The 18904-nt window shown below is 27.4% G+C and overlaps 1 protein-coding gene across 6 annotated transcripts in view; it reads left to right on the top strand.

Moving 5' to 3' along the window:
- The window catches only part of LOC136981825 (neurexin 1-like), a 191201-nt gene that overhangs the window by 140874 nt on the left and 31423 nt on the right, over positions 1 to 18904 (top strand). For all 6 annotated transcript variants that reach the window (XM_067278199.1, XM_067278195.1, XM_067278196.1 and 3 more), the window contains 2 exons: positions 3677 to 3987; positions 4066 to 4092. In XM_067278199.1, the coding sequence (XP_067134300.1) occupies positions 3677 to 3987; positions 4066 to 4092 (338 nt within the window). The remainder of the gene's footprint in view (positions 1 to 3676; positions 3988 to 4065; positions 4093 to 18904) is intronic.

Below are 18904 nucleotides of genomic sequence, written 5' to 3'. Positions count from 1 at the left end.
AATGCCTAACTATAATCGAGAGCGTAAATCACTGAAATTCTAATAACTCAATTAAAATAAGCTTAGAAAGGCAAATGTTTTATCATTTTAAGTACAGTACGTACTACTCTTTGCTTCCAACACTTCTTACTCTTATTTTTGTTTAAAGCAGATGAGAAGGAAAAAAATCCTAGATTAAATTTTCCTCAACTAATAGTCCTGAATGTATCCTTGGGTATGATTTTAGTAATTTTAAATGTAAGTCATCAATTAAATTTAATAAATGATTTTAAGTTTAATAATTGATCTACTACATAAAGTCTTCTTGTTTTGCATGTACTGTCTTTGCATTATTATGTATAATGCAGTTTAGTCAGGTTTGTTTCTATTTGGTAGCTTTAATTAATTCAAAATTATTGAAAAATATTAATAATAATTTATATACGAACTATATGAAATTTTTAATTGATTTAGTTTCATAAATAAAGTAAATATTTTGAATTCTTTAAGAATACACACACATATATAGAGAGAGTATACGTATAGAAAGCTTATAAAATATTTCCAAACATTACATTTAATCTTTATTATTTATTAATATAATCAATAGACTTGCGTTTAAAATTATAATAAAACTGCAAATAAACTATAAATATAAATAAGGTAATAAATATTAAATTTAATAGAATTTCAAAAATATTTTTAACTCATTTATTCAAATCTTAAGTAGAATAGGCAAACATGAAAATTAACATTGGGGAATTACGTTATGTAATATTTATTTTTAATTTTAATAAAGTAGAGAAAATTATTTGCAGAAAACATTTAAATAGAACTCATTTTCAATCATCCGTACTCCTTATAAACATGTTTTTCAGTGAAAAACTTTATCAATAATTTCCTGTATCAATCGATACGTTCAGTTATGGATCTCGTACTGATAATATATAAAATGCACAGTATAGAAATTATAGCGTGAAAAATATTATATATTATCAATCTGAAACACATATTTTGAAGCGCATATTGTCATTTCAATAACATGTCATCACACTACGTGTAAAACATTATTATAGTGTTTATACGACTACGACTACATTGCTCTGCAATAATATAGTATTAAAAATATTAATAGAACTAAATTTATTATTTGTAATAATAAATTTACAAATTTTTAAATATTAAAGTATAAAATAAATATTATTAACAAAACAATTATTTCGTTTATTCGTAAACACTTATAAAAATGTTATTAAAATATTGAAATTATTAGATTTAATCTTTGCTTAATGTATAACCCAAAAATACGTTTTAATTATACACTTTCTTGCGAGTGTATTTAAAATTCAAATTTGCATTGTGTTCATTATGATATTTTATTTAATTTTAACTTATAACTTTTTGTTGTAATGGCTTATCTATTTGTATCTTAATCTTGCTCTCAAACTTTATAAAATTCTCTTTGAATTTTGGTCCACTTACACCAAAATCTAGAATAAATCCACCTGTAACAAAGGTCAGGAAATATTATCATATTCTATATTGTTTTTTTCTTGTTTTAATTGAAGAGTTTTTGTTACATGTCTTTTCTCTAATGCCCGCACTTCACCAGATTATTATACTGTACAGTGTACATGTTTTTATAAAAACTCTTAAAAATAAATCGTAAAAATCATCGAAAAATTTTATGGTATTTTATAGCAGAGTCTAATCGAAATCATTCGTTTCGATCGGCAAAATTCAATTGTTTCGTTCAATTAAATTACATAATTTCTTAGATACTTGAATGTATTCAAAACAAAAATCACAAATATTACTAAATTTTAGGGAATTATGTTTGAAAACTTCAATTATAAATGAATAAAAATATTCATATAGCCAGAAAATTTCTTTTAGTTGAATAATTGAGCTGCAATTTGAAAATTGCAGACCTACATTCTCACTGTCGCTTGCCTGTTTGTCATTCGTTAATCTCGAGAACGGAATTAGATATACGAAAATCGAGGACAGATATAGAAAGCTTAGGGGCCGAAGATCCTAATTATATACGAAATTTCCGGTCTGGACCGGAAGTCACGTGATTTTTTAAAATTAAATATAATTAAAATTGCATTGTAACAATGTCACAATAGATAAATGCTCGTTACGCTTTATTTTTACTTTCCTTAATAATTCTGCTCCGGTTTTTTTTTCTAGCAAACAAGACGTATGACATATTTAAACTCAGTGTGACTTTTCAATGCCTTAGACCATACTTAGTAGAAAAGCAAGGGAAACTACTATCTTATTCAATCATCATCATCACCTTCAAAGTGTATGGCGGGAATTACATTAAGCAACACGTTTAATATGACTCTGGAGAATAGAAAACGGTAGTAGAGCGAAAATCAGTCTTCAATCGAGCAATTTTTATCTGGAAGTTGAGCCGCTTGACTCCTCGTAGGCTAGCTACTCTTAGGTAGAAATCTAGGCACGATAATTAGATGTGCTCCACCTTACTTAATGGATCTTTACCGAACTGTTGGGGTGGAGAATGTCTATTACTGTCATTATCTTGCTGATAGATCGCCCATACAGATGACACTCGATGTCTGGACAGCGTCCTGTCGGTGTTAATATAGTCGACCAGGCATCTACGTATCCATTAACGGAGTCATTAGAGAGGATTAGCTGTACGGGAGTTAGTTAGGGGGACTTTTGTCGTTAAGTTTTTCCATATGTACGACTAATTAAGCATAGTCGACTCACCCGCAGGCATCCCATTCGCTGCTAATTCATCTGATAGTGGTTATATTTTTAAAGTTTAGTGCGTGCCGATGAAGATAATGTTTTTACTCACTTAGACATTTAATGAAAAAACTCTTTTTTCTCATTAGCGTTTTCTAGATAGTTACGAAAATGTCGAGTAGATAGATATTGACGAAGAAACTTCTCGAACGTACGCATTTTTTAGTATTTTTTCAGAAGTTCGTTAAGTATTAAATCTAATTAAACTCGAGTGTTTATTAAAGTAGCGGTTTTTAGAAGTTTTCCAAGAGTTTTCATGATTGATAGTCGATTTGAAATAAAAGTCTCCGTTAAGATTTTCAAAAGAAAAACTTTGACGTTTAAAGCTTCCTTTGCTAATTAAAAATGATAAAAACTCACTAAAGAAAATTTAATTGATCTCTATAGTTGTTAAATTTGTCAATAATGTTTTCAATGAGTTTTTTCCGCTCTTTTTTGAAATTTCTTCGGATCACGCATGTATTCACTGGCTTGTTTCCGAATTTAGGAGGAGGGACTCTGCGTAACTTAATAAATCAGTTAACTAGTGATGCTGTTATTAGGAAATAAGTACCATGGATAAATAATATATATCTTTGAGAAAGAGAAAGATATGTTTCTAACCGTAACAGATGATTGGGCAATGAACCATTGAACAACTAATAGACCAGCGAGAGTAAAGAGTGAGACGTTACTGTTATCATTAGTTCTTTTATCAGATTTATGAACCTTTTCTAACCATTGATTGAAAACGAAACGAATTACAGGTTAATATTGAGACTATTTTTCATCATAAAATGCGATTTTTTATGAACGTATTTAATTTCTCCTTTCGGATAATCGAAATTGCTGGAGCGAAACTAATAAAATATATATATAGAAAAAAGTAAATTAAATGTATGGTTTGTAATTTAATATGATTATTTTTCAGAAAAACCTCCATCGGAAGCCACTTTCAGAGGGACAGAGTTTCTATCTTACGATCTGAGATCAACTGGAGGAGAAGCCATCATCAGTTCCAGCGACGAGATATCTTTATATTTTAAGACGAGACAACCACTTGGCATGATGTTTCATACGGGACACAACGACGACTTTTTGAGCTTGAGTCTGAGAGATGGAGGAATCGTATTGACGGTAAATCTTGGATCTGGTTCCTTAGAAAAAACTGTTCGACCCGCTAAAGTCAGGTTCGATGACAATCAATGGCACAAAGTTTTGGTTCATCGAAAAGTCCGAGAGGTAATTTTTCATACGAATGCATTTAAAGTACACTTAATAATTTATAAATCATTCTTATAAGATCATATATCATTTCAGATTACAAGAGCCACTAGTTTTTGTCACGTGAGTTTTGATTCGTATATTTTCATAGAGAAATAGAGATTTATATTACTAAAACTTTTAAATAAAACTTAAAAGATTATTTATCTAAATTTATAATTTGTAAAGATATTTAATGAAAAATTTCATTAAAAATCTATATGTAAAAACTAATTCGTAATCAGTTTAGTCAAGTTTTTGATAAAGAAATTTAATGTCATTTAATCGAAATTGTTAATAACATTTTACTGCTTTTCTACGGAATTTTACAGAAAACCATATTTTATTTTAAAATTAAAACGTTCAAATTATCTCGATCTTGAAAGATCTTGACGGAAAAAAAGTCGTATTATTTAATAAAACACTCGCTAAACGAGTAATTTTAATAAAATTTATTCAAATAAATCATGGCTAAATGTAAATCTGCAATTTTCTTATTTAAAATATAAATACTTCTTGTAAAAATATCGAAAGATAAAATTTAATTTTTAAATTATTTTTGATTTTAAAGCAATTTAATTTTCATATTTTTAGATAAGATTTAAATATATACAAGTAAAAAGTAAAGTAATAAAAAAGTTTTAACAAAGAGTTAATGAAAATATCACGTCTAGATATATTTCTTTCTTAATTCATTTTCTCTTTGAATTATTTATCAGGCTTTTGGAGTTTAATGTCATCAAACTTCAAATTTTCATAGGAAGAAGAAGAAAAGTTATTATCCGAATTTATTATCGAAAACTTTATTAATTCTCATCTTGTTATCCAATTTTTTTTCTTTCGATTTAAAAAAAACAAATTCTTCGTTTTATTTAAATAACATATATTAATTTTTTCTTTATTTTTAACGGTATAATGTTTCAAAATTTTCATACTTTGATAGAAATTTGAACTTGCCAAGGAACTGTGTAAATATTTAAATTGATTTCAAGCAAATATAAATAAATCATTTAATTTTTTTCTATTTTATTCTTCAAAAGTAATTTAGATTGTTTATAAAATCGATTTTTTTACATTAAAAACTAAAAAAAATTAATTTTTTTTCGCTGTTCAAATAATTAATAATAATAATATAACCGGTTATAGATCGTTTTATTGATAAATATTGAAAAATATATCGAGTAAGATACTTAACGTTGGTCTTTATGCATTTTCTTGTTTATAAATACAATAAATCCGCACTAAAGCGGATTACCGGAAACATTTTTTTTTTCCTATCTTCGTCCCCACGACAACCAAGATTAATGACCCGATGTCCTTAGGTCACCAGTTTACTTTATCTTTTCTGAAGAGCTTTCTTTTTCTTCCCTTTATCTATTCTAATTCCGATTTTCAGAAATATCTGAAATATCTGACATTTTGCGATTAAGAGGTAAAGAGAAATAGTTTCGTGATGTTGTATAAAGTTCTTTAAATTTTTTTTTTCTTCTCCAATTCTCATTTTCTTTCTAAACGATTAGAAGTTTGTTTTGATAAATGATTGCTACAACTTTTTTCTGCAATTACGAAATATGCTTTGGTTGGTTTCTCCATTATAACGCTTCATTAAATTTTTAAACTTCACTTATTCTTAAGTTTGAACCTTTTCTATAAAATTTTAATATATAAAAAAAATTTTTTAATGAAATCGTATTTATGCCTAATTGAATTATATTCCTATCCTTTTAAACTTCATTTATTATTCATCTCCCTATTAGTATAAAGACGTGGAGTGGTTGAAACTTTATTCTTTAATATAAAATCTGATAATATCATAGTTTTTACTATATTAAATGTTTGTTTAAAACTAGGATTTTGAATCTGGTAGTAAGCAATCTTCCAGGAATCACTCGATTTATCCGGGAAGTCGATAATTTAATAGTTGTTTGGAGAGTCTATAGACAAATGTTACTCTTTATTATATTTAAAAATACTATATAATTGAATAATACTATAGAATAATCTTGATTTATGTTTACAAAAATATAAAAAATTAAATAGGAATTAATAATTAATTAATTTGTAATTTATTCTTATTTTGCGTAAGCATAGAAGAGGGTCTCGTACTTAATTTAATTTTGGAAAGGGGAAGACAAGCGAAAAAGGCCAAGAACTCCTATTTTAAAGATATTTTCAGTAATTTTGTATAAAATCGAATAATTTAATTTAGTTAGAAAATAAATAAATAAACAATTTTTATATATATTTTTAAAATTAAACATTCGATTTACAGTTTTAACAATGATGCAGATTTATGAGCTATCAATTAATTTATGCTTATTTAATCCTCTTGCGAATAATTATAACAATCTTCTGTAATAAGAAAACAATTCTATGCAATTTATTTTCACGATAAAAGTAAAGTTTAGTTACTATTTTAATGATTTATTACTGTCTTTTAATCTCTCTTCGTAGTTCTAACATTTTCTTATTTGATAATTTTATTTGACTTTAAAAATTAGCTTCTTTGTCGATTTATGACTATATTTAAGCACCTTACATAATTAATTTATTATATTTTTATACAATTTTATATCTAAAAGGGTCTTAAAAAAACGTATTTTATAATCGCGCTTATAGCTATAATTTTAACGGTAATAAAATGTATTTTGATTATACATTATTTCACTTTAAATTAATCTATCAAAATGATTATTTTTTAATTAATTTTCTTGAAAGTTTGGCCATTGTGATCTCGAGATTTTACAATTGTAATTTGCTTGTAACTATACTTATGGTAATGGTAAAGATGCTGAATATGAATCACGCAATTGTAATGATATGAGAATTGTATGCCTTGACGTTTTAATAAATATTTCTCTTAGTTGGCATATCATTCAGACGCTCACAATCACATTTCAGTAAACCTGGAGATCGTCACGTAATTCATCTGTTTTAAGTTATTACTCAAAACGATATCTATAATCTGGCAAACCTATCTGCCTTGATGGCAAGAATAAGCTTTTTTATTTTATTTTTTATCCTCATCTTATCTTCTTTTCTCGTCCTACTTCAATTTCAGTAACGACGTTGATATTTGGAAACGTTAAAAAATTAAGAAATATTGCTCTGGCTGTCTTCAACATCCTGGTCTTTCTCAGGCCTGAAAAAAACGATAAAAATTTGTTGTTCTGTTGATTGCTTTGTTTTTCCAATTGTAATAAGAAGTTTCGATATAAAAAAAAATTGTAAAATTTAAAATTCTTAAGCAATTTTTAAATATCAATTTAATGTAATTTAAAGAAGAAAATAATTAATTGAAAATTCTAATTCACTAAATGATTTCTACTTCTTTCAACTCGTCGGAATGACATTTATACAAAAGTTTTAACATACGATAATGTTTTAGCTATTATTATAATTAATTACGTTTAGTTAATTTTCCATAAAACTATGCAAATAATGCGATTATAGTTACAATGAATAGTACCAACTAGGAAGATATTTAAACGAAAATCCCAGCAAGAATGTTTCTCTTTCAAACAATGATGTAATGCTGCGAAGCGTGATTTGCAGGCGTCATAAGTGTAAACGTGATATATACTTTTGATATAGCGCCAGAACAAATGAGCAAGACTCGTGTTTAATATCCGTCGACCTCAGATAATATCAAAGAGAAAGAGTTATCTCTACATTTATGCGTTGGAGACTCCTTTCTCATAAATCTTCAGTTTTGAAACTTACAGCTTACAAATCAATTAGCTTGTCTGACATTCTTTACCTTTTCTTCCATAGAAAAAGAAAGAAAAAAAATATATTTATTTCTACTTATAACCGATCGATTCGTAAGTCGTTAAGATATTATTTAAGGTATTTTTCTTGCTGTACACACGATTTATTTCGAAGAAGTAATTATTACTGATATTAAATGTAACATATTGTATCATTTATTGATTTTACGTTTAAGGCCAATATTACAGCGTATTGACTTTTATGCTTATATATATATTAGACATAATCGAAGTTATTGAAGCTATTTATCAAATGTTATCAACACTTTTTCCACTTACGAAAGCAGGTGTTACTTTAATCAATATATTAATCGGAATATATTTTATTGAGATTTATTACCATAATCTGATTTAACCTTATGTAAATTTTAAAGTTAATCCATAAAAAAACAATTAAAACTTGCGAATTTTTAATTAAAATTAACTATTGATAAAAGATTATTATGCAAGAATTTTCTTTAGTAATTTCTACTTTTTTTATAAAATTCTGAAAAATTTAATATTTAATGTTAGAACCGAGCTTGAAGGCTATTTATACGCTTCATAAATTTAACTTGTTAAGTAATTTTAATCATATTTAGACCAACAATAACTCTTTTATTAAACTCAATTTAGAAGCGAATGTGAATGTTTGCTTTTTCTGATTACATTCCATTCGATTAAAAAAACCTTGAATTTTTTAAAAAAATTTAAATTTAATTAATTTCATTCTTGTACGTTGATAAAATTTTAAATGTAAGAAAAATTGAGATTCTGACGATTATTTTTGCATCGGTAATGCGGTGGTTAACTTAGTATGTTTGTTGTGGAATGCATAAGACATCATTGTTCATTACTATAGTCGACTGAATCAGGCTGTCGTGACAAACGGGTGGAATTGGACAGAAGCACGTCTCTCTCTCTCTGCTCGTGACGTGTTTGAAGTGCAAATTACACGTCATGTCATACTACATACAAGTTGTCACGCGGGTGGGGATGCGATGTCTCGGAATAGGGCATGGGAAGTAATGGAGCGTGGGATATGGCAGAACACGTGTGTTTGAAGCCCTCATAATGGTTGAAACCTCTACTATAGAAGCGCTGTCAAAACGTGGTTTGATTTTTAATTGCTCCAATGTTTCTAACGTGTGATAGGCGTTAAAAAGTTTTGATAAGTTTCAAACATTTTCTATAGTCGAAAATATCCGGATACGAGCCGAAATAATAACACTTCCTGTTTCTTTTTTTTATACGACGATAAAAGTTAACATCACGTTTTTAAACATCGTTACGGTGTTATTGAACATGGCTTTTTTATTAAAAAAATACAATGAGAGTAAAAGCGACAACTGCTCGTCTGTAGAAAGCGAACAAATATATAAAAGAATTGTTATCATTTTACAGTAAACGTTCGAAATACGTTTATAAAATTAAAATATATTTCAAAAAAGTGAGATAAGAATCTAATATGAAAAATAAACAAAATTCTGTATAAAAGAAAAGAAAAAGTAAAGAGCAGAACATAAATAAAAACGTTTGGAAATATTAAAAAGAGGAAGGAAAAAAATATATTTATTTAAAATTCATGGCAAACACATCAAGTTAAATCAAAATTTGGTTTGATATGCAGATTTACATCCGACATCAATTTGATGCGAGAGAAGGAAAGAAACGCGAGATAAAAATGCATACAACCATGTTTATTTCCAGGAGTATTTTCTGTAGTAAGCTAATAAATTAAAGAAAGCTTCCTCCGGGATGACTGGCAGGCTGCTGCACTCCAAACTCCGTGATACCATTTGTCTTTGCAGATTGATGAGTTGACCGTGTCAGTAGCGAACGCATCACCTAGCGAGCTGTTGTTGGCTTTTTTTTATCAATGGCCAACAAACTAAAGCTAAAGTAATTAAGACGGCAATAGCGCTCTACTAATAACTACCAACTGCTGAGACCATATATCTTTATCTAAACCTTAAAATATTGTTTAAACATGAAGGAAACGTCTGTCAACATTTGTTTTATTCAAATAGTGACAATTTAATAAAAGTTTTCTAGATTTAAATGTTTATTTTTCCGTCTGGGGAGTTTACCTTGATTAAATATCATATTAAATCCAGCAAAGAGTAATTAAAATAACTTAACGAAGAATTATTCTTCTAATGTGTGTATATATGAATAACTGAAAATTAAATTTTCCATTATAAAATGTAAATATAGAGTTTACACACGTATATGATAATTATAATTGAAAGAAAAGTTTAGTTAATTATTTAAAAACATTTATGATAATTAAAATAAATGCTTTGAATAAATGAAAATTTACATGAAAATTTAATTATGTTCTTCGTGATTCCTTATATTTTTCAATAATAGCCAATCCTACGAAGCATTAAAGGTGTTATATTGTGAGAACCTCCCTTTTCATTCACGCCCCATCATTAGAAAGCACAGATAACATGCGTGCAAGAAGTCAATATTTCAAATGTCTGAAATGCTGCAGATTTAGAATTAAGGAATTTATCTTAAAAGAAGGAAAAAATATGCAGAAAAAATATATTTAATATACTACTATCAATTATTTTGCAAATTATTTAGCAAATTTTATTACCGAATTTCTCCGTACTTGTCCAAATTGATGGACGTATATTTTATCCATTCGATGTTATAAATGAGAAAACTACTCACTTTATGATCTTTCTTATGGAATAAATTCTGGGATATTGCAATATTGTATCATTTATATATAATGATACAATATTATACTACTCACACATGAATATAAATTGATTCGTATGATGATAATTCGATAGAGTTCATGCCACCTAATCATAGTTTATATATCTATGAATATAGAATTAAATTAAGTTTTTTAATGGAAATTTATAACTATTCGGAATAATTTTAAAACGAATTCGAAAATAATTTAGTATATGTTTATTAATTATGCGTATAATTTACTTCGCGTTTCTGATATTGGAACTTTGTTACTGATGATAATGATACCCAATTCTTTAAATTTTATAGACTCCTGGAACAAGTGAAAATCATTTGGTTTTAGTAGAATACATGTCTCAAAATATAAACATGCAGGCAAAATAGATATTCATGCATTTGATTTTACTTTTTAAAATAAAATAAGGACATTTTTTCATTAAATTATTAGTTTATAGTCGAGACTAGACGTAGCAAGAACTAAAGGAAACATTCGAAAAGTGAAAAAATAATGTATGATTCGTGTTAATGACAATTAAATTAGTTTGAACAATTAATTAAGAGGCAATTAAGAATAAATATTTTATTTGCATATTTTCTATGAGTTTAAGCTAAATTATCATGTATTAGATTTGAATAAAATAATAAAACATGCTGACGATTTAGTACAATCGTAATACTTTCCATAGAAGTAAATGTGAAATGAAAAAAATAAGAATATTTGGTCAGATTTATGAATTTCATAATAATTTACTTAATGATAACAAAATTAATTAAAACTGCAACTGATTATCGTTTCTGAGATGTCTTTCAGATATTTAAAAATTAATTATTACGTTATTTTCAAATGAAAACTTCAAATTAAGATACATGTTAAGATTTACGGAAACAATTTTTTGTACAGATTCTCAAAAATATTTAAGTGTTTAAAATTATTCTATAAATATCTTAGATTAATTTTTTCTAAATTAATATTTTATCTGCACCTTTTATCGAAATAAAATCGAATATCTGTAAGCCAAAGCAACGTTTTTCTTCAAATAACAAAATTAAATGACACTACTTTTACATGTTTAAACCGAAACTTATCTTGATTATTTTCGAATTATTATGAACAGTAAATATAAAATTTACTGTTAAATTTATTTTTTTTCTGGTTGTTTAAGTAAAATTCGCTGTTAAGCACTTGTCTCTCACATGCATATCTACTACGAAGCATATTTATGCTTTCGTGTAAAGCATATCAATTTGTAGTAAAGCTTCTTTACAGTTATGTTTAAATTGCAGAGGTCGTTTCCCAGACAAAATCTAGAACGGATCATCAAAACCGAATAATTTTATGTTATTTCCAGCTGTTCTCTGCGTTATAAAATTTGGAGAATTTTAGAATTAACCTTACTTGCTTTACTTGTTAGTAAGTTTAAGTTTAAATCTTGCATATTTTAAATTTATTTATATAAAACTGTCGTTACTATAATTTCATTACGTTAAAAAGAAGAAAAAAAAGAAAGCAAAAGCTTTGATTTCTCTTCCAAAACAAATTCGTTTTAATTGAAGATCTTATATTTATTATTTAAGCCGAAAGCGCTGGTTCTGCTTAAAACATAAAAATACTTTCCCTATTCGATAAATAATTAAAATATTTACTAGCCTAGAGTATATACAAAATTGAAGTATGTTTTTGAAATAACAATATTGTTACTCTAGCCATTAATCATTCATTATAATTTTTAAACTTAAAACACATAACATTTCTTTTTTTTTAATCTATTAATTTAATAGAAATTTAGGAGAGAAAGTTTGATATAAAATTTTTAATTTTTAATCTATTTTATTTGTACTTGTCATTTTTTACGATTCTTAGAGAAACTTTTATATCTCCGATAATGTTCTTGCTTGGAATGGCATTTCGACAATTACATTTACCATGATTAAAATATAAATCTGAGTTGAATAATGATAATGTAACATTTGTTTTATTTTATCCTTCTTAAAGTTTTATTTTAAGTTTCTTTAGAATAATCAAATAAAAATAGACATTCATTTATTCTCTAACCGATTTAATTTATCATTCACTACAGATATTTTTCCTATTCATCTACATAAATATTCTGTTTATTAAAATCGCATTCGGATGCTTAATAGAGTTGCTAACAAAATCGATTTATTTTTCTGTATTTTTAAACGAAGCAAAATGCTATTTAATTTTACATTTTTGACAATAACCAGACTGGTTCTGTTTGCTGTAAAACTTCATTTTGATTTTCCTTCAGAAATTCTTCTTTTCGAATCTTTTCTTACCCCAGGGAAACAAACTATACTGACAATCACAGATAAAAATGCTAAAAGGAGCGCAATCTGATTTATAAAGTTAATTATCTTCGTGAATTTCTGTTTTAATCTAATGTTCTACTTATTCTTTTGACTTTAAAAGTGATCGAACTTTAATCGCCACTATTGAAGTTTTATATATAATTGTTTAAAAATTCTCATATAAAAATTACGTATAATTTTTAATAAGTTGAAGATAAGCTAGTTGCAATTAATTAAATAAAGTAAAAATCTTTAAATCTACAGTACTTCGTTTAATTTAGTAAGTCGAGTATGAAGTATTTAGTTAGATTTTCATCTATTTTTAATGTAAATTCTCTCAAGGATTTTAAACATCTCTTGTAATCTCTAAAGTCGGATTACTTTTCTTTTTTTTTATCTAGAAAATCCTTTCTAACAATACTCTGGACGTTCTCATCATCTTTACCCTTTCTGGAAAGAACACAAAAAATAATTAAAAGATCCTTTCATTAATTGGATGCGGCTTAGAAATAATTGCAGCGGAACAAAGAGTGGTTCTTGTACTTCCTATGACCTACCTTCCGTTGCCATGGTGATTCCAAGATACTAATGAAGGCAAGAATACTGAACAAGTAACAAGCGACACAATCTCTTCTTTTGTCTACAATCGCTTATTTCTACAATTTCCTTTTTATTTTTCGCCTTTTTCTTTCCTTTTTTTATTTTCGAGTCTACTCGAATTTCTACGTATGAGAAATGCCCCGAGATATTTTTAGTCGTTTATTTTTATTATTTTTTTTCTTTCTCCTATGACTCATTGTATTTTTTTCTGAATACATTTCTTCTTCTATTTTTACAAGAACGATTAAAAATAAAATAAGCCATATAACTGTTGCAATAACCGAAAGTTATCGAATTCTAATTTTAAAAATTGTAAAGCGTGCTTCTCCTTCAGGGAAGACAGTTATGTAAGGAAGCCTAACAAAAAGGGGCTCTGCGATAAAACAATTTTAAACCAGGGAAAAAAGCGTGTCTATTTTTAGATAGTCACTTAAAGCTTACAATTTCTCCTTCTGTCAACTGTTTAAAAATTTAATATAAATCATCGCCTTTCGTTCTTCGGTTTCTTTGACATCCATTTATTACTGTTTAACCTCTTTCTGAGCTGCGGTGTATCTTTTATCCAAGTTTTCGCCATCAAGCATCTAACGCTTGACAAGTGTTGACAAATTCGACACAAAAGATGGATTTTTGTGGGATAAACGATAGAAACATAAAAAAAATCTAATTTTGTAACAAAAATGTCCTTTATAGGCTACAAATGATGAACCTAATACAAGTAATAAATTGATACGAAAAGTTTTTCTTAAAATAAAAATCTGTTAATTAACTTTAAAGATTTATAAATATAAAATTAATTTTATGCTATTGTTTTTATACTTTTTCTATATTTATTTCTTTGCCTATTATTTATCTATTATCTATTATCTATTTATCTATTATTCTTTATCTATTTTTTTTTTTTTTTTTGGTTGATTTTCTGGACGATATTGATGTTGATTTTTCTTCATCAACTGAAGTAAATCTTGATTGATTTTCTTTTATTTATAAACAGAATGTAACGCTTTTACGATTTATTGAAAGGAACAGATTCTATTGAAAGAGTACTAAAGTCGAAACTCTCCTGTTTATATCGAATAGATTTTGGTTCCTGTCAAATTTAGAAAAGATTGATGCGATTTGAATTTTACTATTGATCGATTTTAGTATCAGATTCGATTTTCTCGCGTCAAAACAAAATCAATGTAGAATCGAGAAAAATTAAAGTGATAACTTTAACGTATAAAAATAAACTAAAGAAAAAAAAATTCTCTATAAAAACTGAAATTCCGATAATATAACCATTTAATGATATTTTAAAGCTTGAGTTCCTCCCAAATTTAAAAATGATTTGATCATTATTGCTAATGCTATACCAATTTATTATATAAAAACTTTATTCATTGATTTTATTATGTATAAAACTTTTACGATTATTATTTCTAGAAGCAAAAGAAATTTAAACATCGAAAAGAAAAATGATCAATAATTAATTATTATCGATGTGTACCTTAATCAAAAATTACCTTTATTTAAAATATATTTTTATAAAGATTTTAAATTACGAATTAAGTGTAGATGGAAGAAGATTTGATAATTGCTTATTATAATTTTTAAAATAGTTTTTGCTATTTTAAACTACAAGATGGTTTATAGTTGTTATATTTAAAGATTTTTTCCCCAAATAGATTAAATTCTGTATCCATCTGTAACGGTTGTTTTGCGTGATTTGGTCGCTTTTCCTTCACATTTCAGGATATGTCGTGTTATTCCAGAGAGAGAAAGATGCCGGAAACTCGACGTTGTCCTAGAAACGCTAAGAATTGAGGAAATGAACACTCCAATACTAAGTTCGTTCGGAATAACAGAGTTCGGAGCACATACTAAATAAAAATCAATCAAAATCAATATATTTGCTGTCACATAATCTATGTAAACAACTATACATCATCATAATCAATCGGTATGAGTTTATATGAGGCCTGTATGCCTATATTTTGGTATTGTCAGTTTGTATGTATCGTGCGTGATATTATGAGAATAGAAAAGCCACAATTACGTGGCATTCCTGGCGTGCTTAGCTGAGAAATAACCCTTCCTGTCACGTGATTCGAGTGAGTTATTCTTTATCTTGCTTTTTTTTATATCAGTGAACAATTTTACTGTCGAATATATGCTTTTCTTGAAGATAGAAACGAATGTTTTCGAACTGAATTTCTTCGTTACATAATACGAGTTAAATTCTAAAACATAATGAGTTGAATCTTAATGAAAGTTAGATGCCACGTATAATACTTTTTATAAACCTGTAAATGTTGAAAATATAGCGTTAACTAAAAAATATAGAAATATATAAAAGAAGATAGGCTAGTAGAGGAGGCAATGGAAAATAAAGGCGATTTAGACACGCTCCGAGTACTTTCTTCGGGCGTTTATCTAAATCTGATGTCTCTCGAGACTTAAGGAAGATGCAGGCGAAGAGGTGGCGATGCCATGCCTCACCGAATAAACCCCTAAAACAGGAATGATGACGAACGAAGATTCGTGCAAAGATCGATCAACTATCCGACCATAAACATTAAGAAATCAATTTTTGGTCTCGAGGAGTTTAAAAACACATCCGGTAAATAAAATTTTCTTCGATTAATAGTACAGAGCGCATTATCCTCTGCAGTACATGCTATAAATTTAGATGTACCGTAGTATATTGGGAAGTATTTCTGTATGTTTTATTTTCTGGGAAAGAGAATATAGATGTTGAAAATAGAATAAAAGAATAATTAAGATAGAGAGCGTGAAAGTGAATAAGTGTTTGTTTTTCTTTAGTACTATATGCCTATAAAAACGTATATTAAGTCTTGTATCGGGTATCGCGATTTGTGATTTTGGAGCGACGAAAATTGATCTAGGCCAAATGGCATCTTATCATACAACCTGCGATGAGTTTATGGCAGGACTAGAGAAATGGCCAACTACGTCGGAACATGCCTTAAGAGAAAGGACATAAAATACGACGTAAACAGAGATAGGAACAGTTGTTAAATGGGATTCTTTTTTCTTATTGTATTGGTTGCTGTTCTTTGGAGATTCCAATATGTCAAATGGAATAATATTGGAAATGCTCTCAAGAGAAGATTCTTTTAGAAAATATTGGTCTTTCGCTTTTGTTGTATGCTCTAGTCATGCATTTTCTTGAATATTATAAAAAATTTCGTGTCTGTTTTTACTTTTATATATATATAATCCAAAATAAATATCAAATATTTTATTTATAGAATAAAAGAATAAGTTTACAAACCGATAGAAACTACGTTTAATAAACATTTTTAAAAAGCAGGTGTATTTTTTACTATGACCAATTTAACGTCTGTAAATTGTTTATGTTTCGAATGACTTAACACATTAAAATAATTTATTTTTTCTTTTGAAAAACTGTTTCAAAATTTACCTTCTTATTAAAATAACATTAAATTTAGAGAAATTACATAGTCTAAGTATTCCAGATTGTATCAGAAACTTTCATTTATATAAGTGGAGGCAAAAAAAATGATTAGCTGGAATGACGAATGGGCATACTTTTTTAAAGGGTTAAGCGATTGTACTAAGAATTGCTTCGACAATACCAGAATTGGCCAATCTCTGGGTTAGATAACCGAGTTTCCCGAGTGTCAGTACAGGCAATAAATCCACTCTAGGTAACTGCAGCACGTCTGATGCGTGATGTTGCTGCAGTAGCATCTACGAATGGAGTCGATCTAGCAGCTAGTCTGTCCAATCAGTCGAGTGGATCTGTCTGGCTGAATTCTGAAATACACGGATCTGTAATGCGTTCTTCACTCGCACTCAACCCCTACTGAAAGAGAGTTCCATTCTTTCATATTCTATGCAGTATCCATCGAATTCGTATTAAACTCTCTTCAAATTTTCGAATTAACATAGAATATTGGTAGCTAATAAATAAGTTAAGTAATTCATTAATTATGTAAATTAAATAATCGATGGCTTTTTTGATAAGTGGTCATATTTTAAATCGAATCGCCATCGAATAGTAAGCGGATTCTAACCTATAAATAGGTTTTTTCCGATCAGTATTTTTGATGAGATTGCATGCAAAATCGCTAGCGAAGAAACGGTAAGGTAGTTTGATTCATCATTAACGATAAATCAGACATTATTGCATTCGATTTGTCCAGATTGTTCTCTGGCGAAGTATGTGGTAGGAGCAGATAGAAGATAATGTTCGTATCGAGAGATGTTTCAATTCGGAAGAGAAAATGCGCAGATGTCGTGCATTTTTTACTAAAATAAAATATCTTCTTTGTAATGAATAAGTACTTGCAATATGTAAATTATACAAATAATCCGTCCAGATATATAAGCTATTCTTTTTCTCTTTTCTATCAATTTTTTAAAGAAGGAATGAGTTGTAGCAGTGATTTTCTTTTTAATTTTTGAAATAAGTAGAAAATCTTTACTTTCAGATTTAGAAATAATTATTTTTCTTTAATAAAATTTTAGACAAAGAGAAAAATTTTGAAATATTTAAAAAGTTTCGATTTTGCTTTATATTACAAAATATTAATATAGAATTATATAAAAAAATATCGAAAATAATCAATACGATAAGTAATATCGAGTAATAAATATAAATAGATTCCATATAATAATAATAGTAATAATAATAATAAAATATAAAAATTAATGTATGTAATATTTAAAAAAAATACTAAAAACACTTAAAATAATACAATAAATGTTTTATAGAACATATAAAAATTATTACGACTTATATTACCGTTTTTATGTTCTTGTATCAGATATCAAAGTGCATAATTTTTGTTAAAATATCTTATTTTATTGACATATATATATATATAGTATATGTTTTTCTATACTTTTAATTAATTAATAGCGTAGATAACATGTTTTATTAACTTAAATTGAAGTAAATGATTCTTACATCTCTTAAAATGATAATAAGAACTATTTTTAAGCTAGATACTATTATAAAATATATATATTTAGAGATTGTACAAATTCTCCTCTTCTTATCTCCACTCAACCGGACGGGGATTCGATCAACCGTTAAGAATCCGTCCCGTTCACAACCAATACAATTCGAATCGTTTTTACGACAAACTACTCGTACTCCCATCCATGAATAGTTTTCATCCATCACAACGTTCCTTAACTCTTCTGATTTAGAAAGTGCTTTAAACTGACAAGTTACAGATCAGAGAAGCGGTTATTTTTATACTCGTCCATTGGATTTGCGGTCGAAATTTCGTCAAAATTGTAAAAAATATATGTATACCCATCATAAAAAAAGACAGAGATACAAGTTGGCAAAATGCCCAATGCCATGCATGAACATGAAACGATAGAGTTGGATCTATCAAATGAGCTTCGAGAAGAAGAATATCGTCGCTCGATATTACGAATTATCTTATTTTTTATGTTGAAATTATGAATAATTTTGAACTCGGAAGAGACAACTTCCTTTCAGTAACGACTTTATTACAACTTTTAATTGATACAAATGT

Source organism: Centruroides vittatus, unplaced genomic scaffold (assembly GCF_030686945.1).
Source record: "Centruroides vittatus isolate TY-2023 unplaced genomic scaffold, ASM3068694v2 contig_796, whole genome shotgun sequence".
NCBI lineage: Eukaryota > Metazoa > Arthropoda > Arachnida > Scorpiones > Buthidae > Centruroides > Centruroides vittatus.
This window is presented reverse-complemented; position numbering and strand designations above follow the sequence as displayed.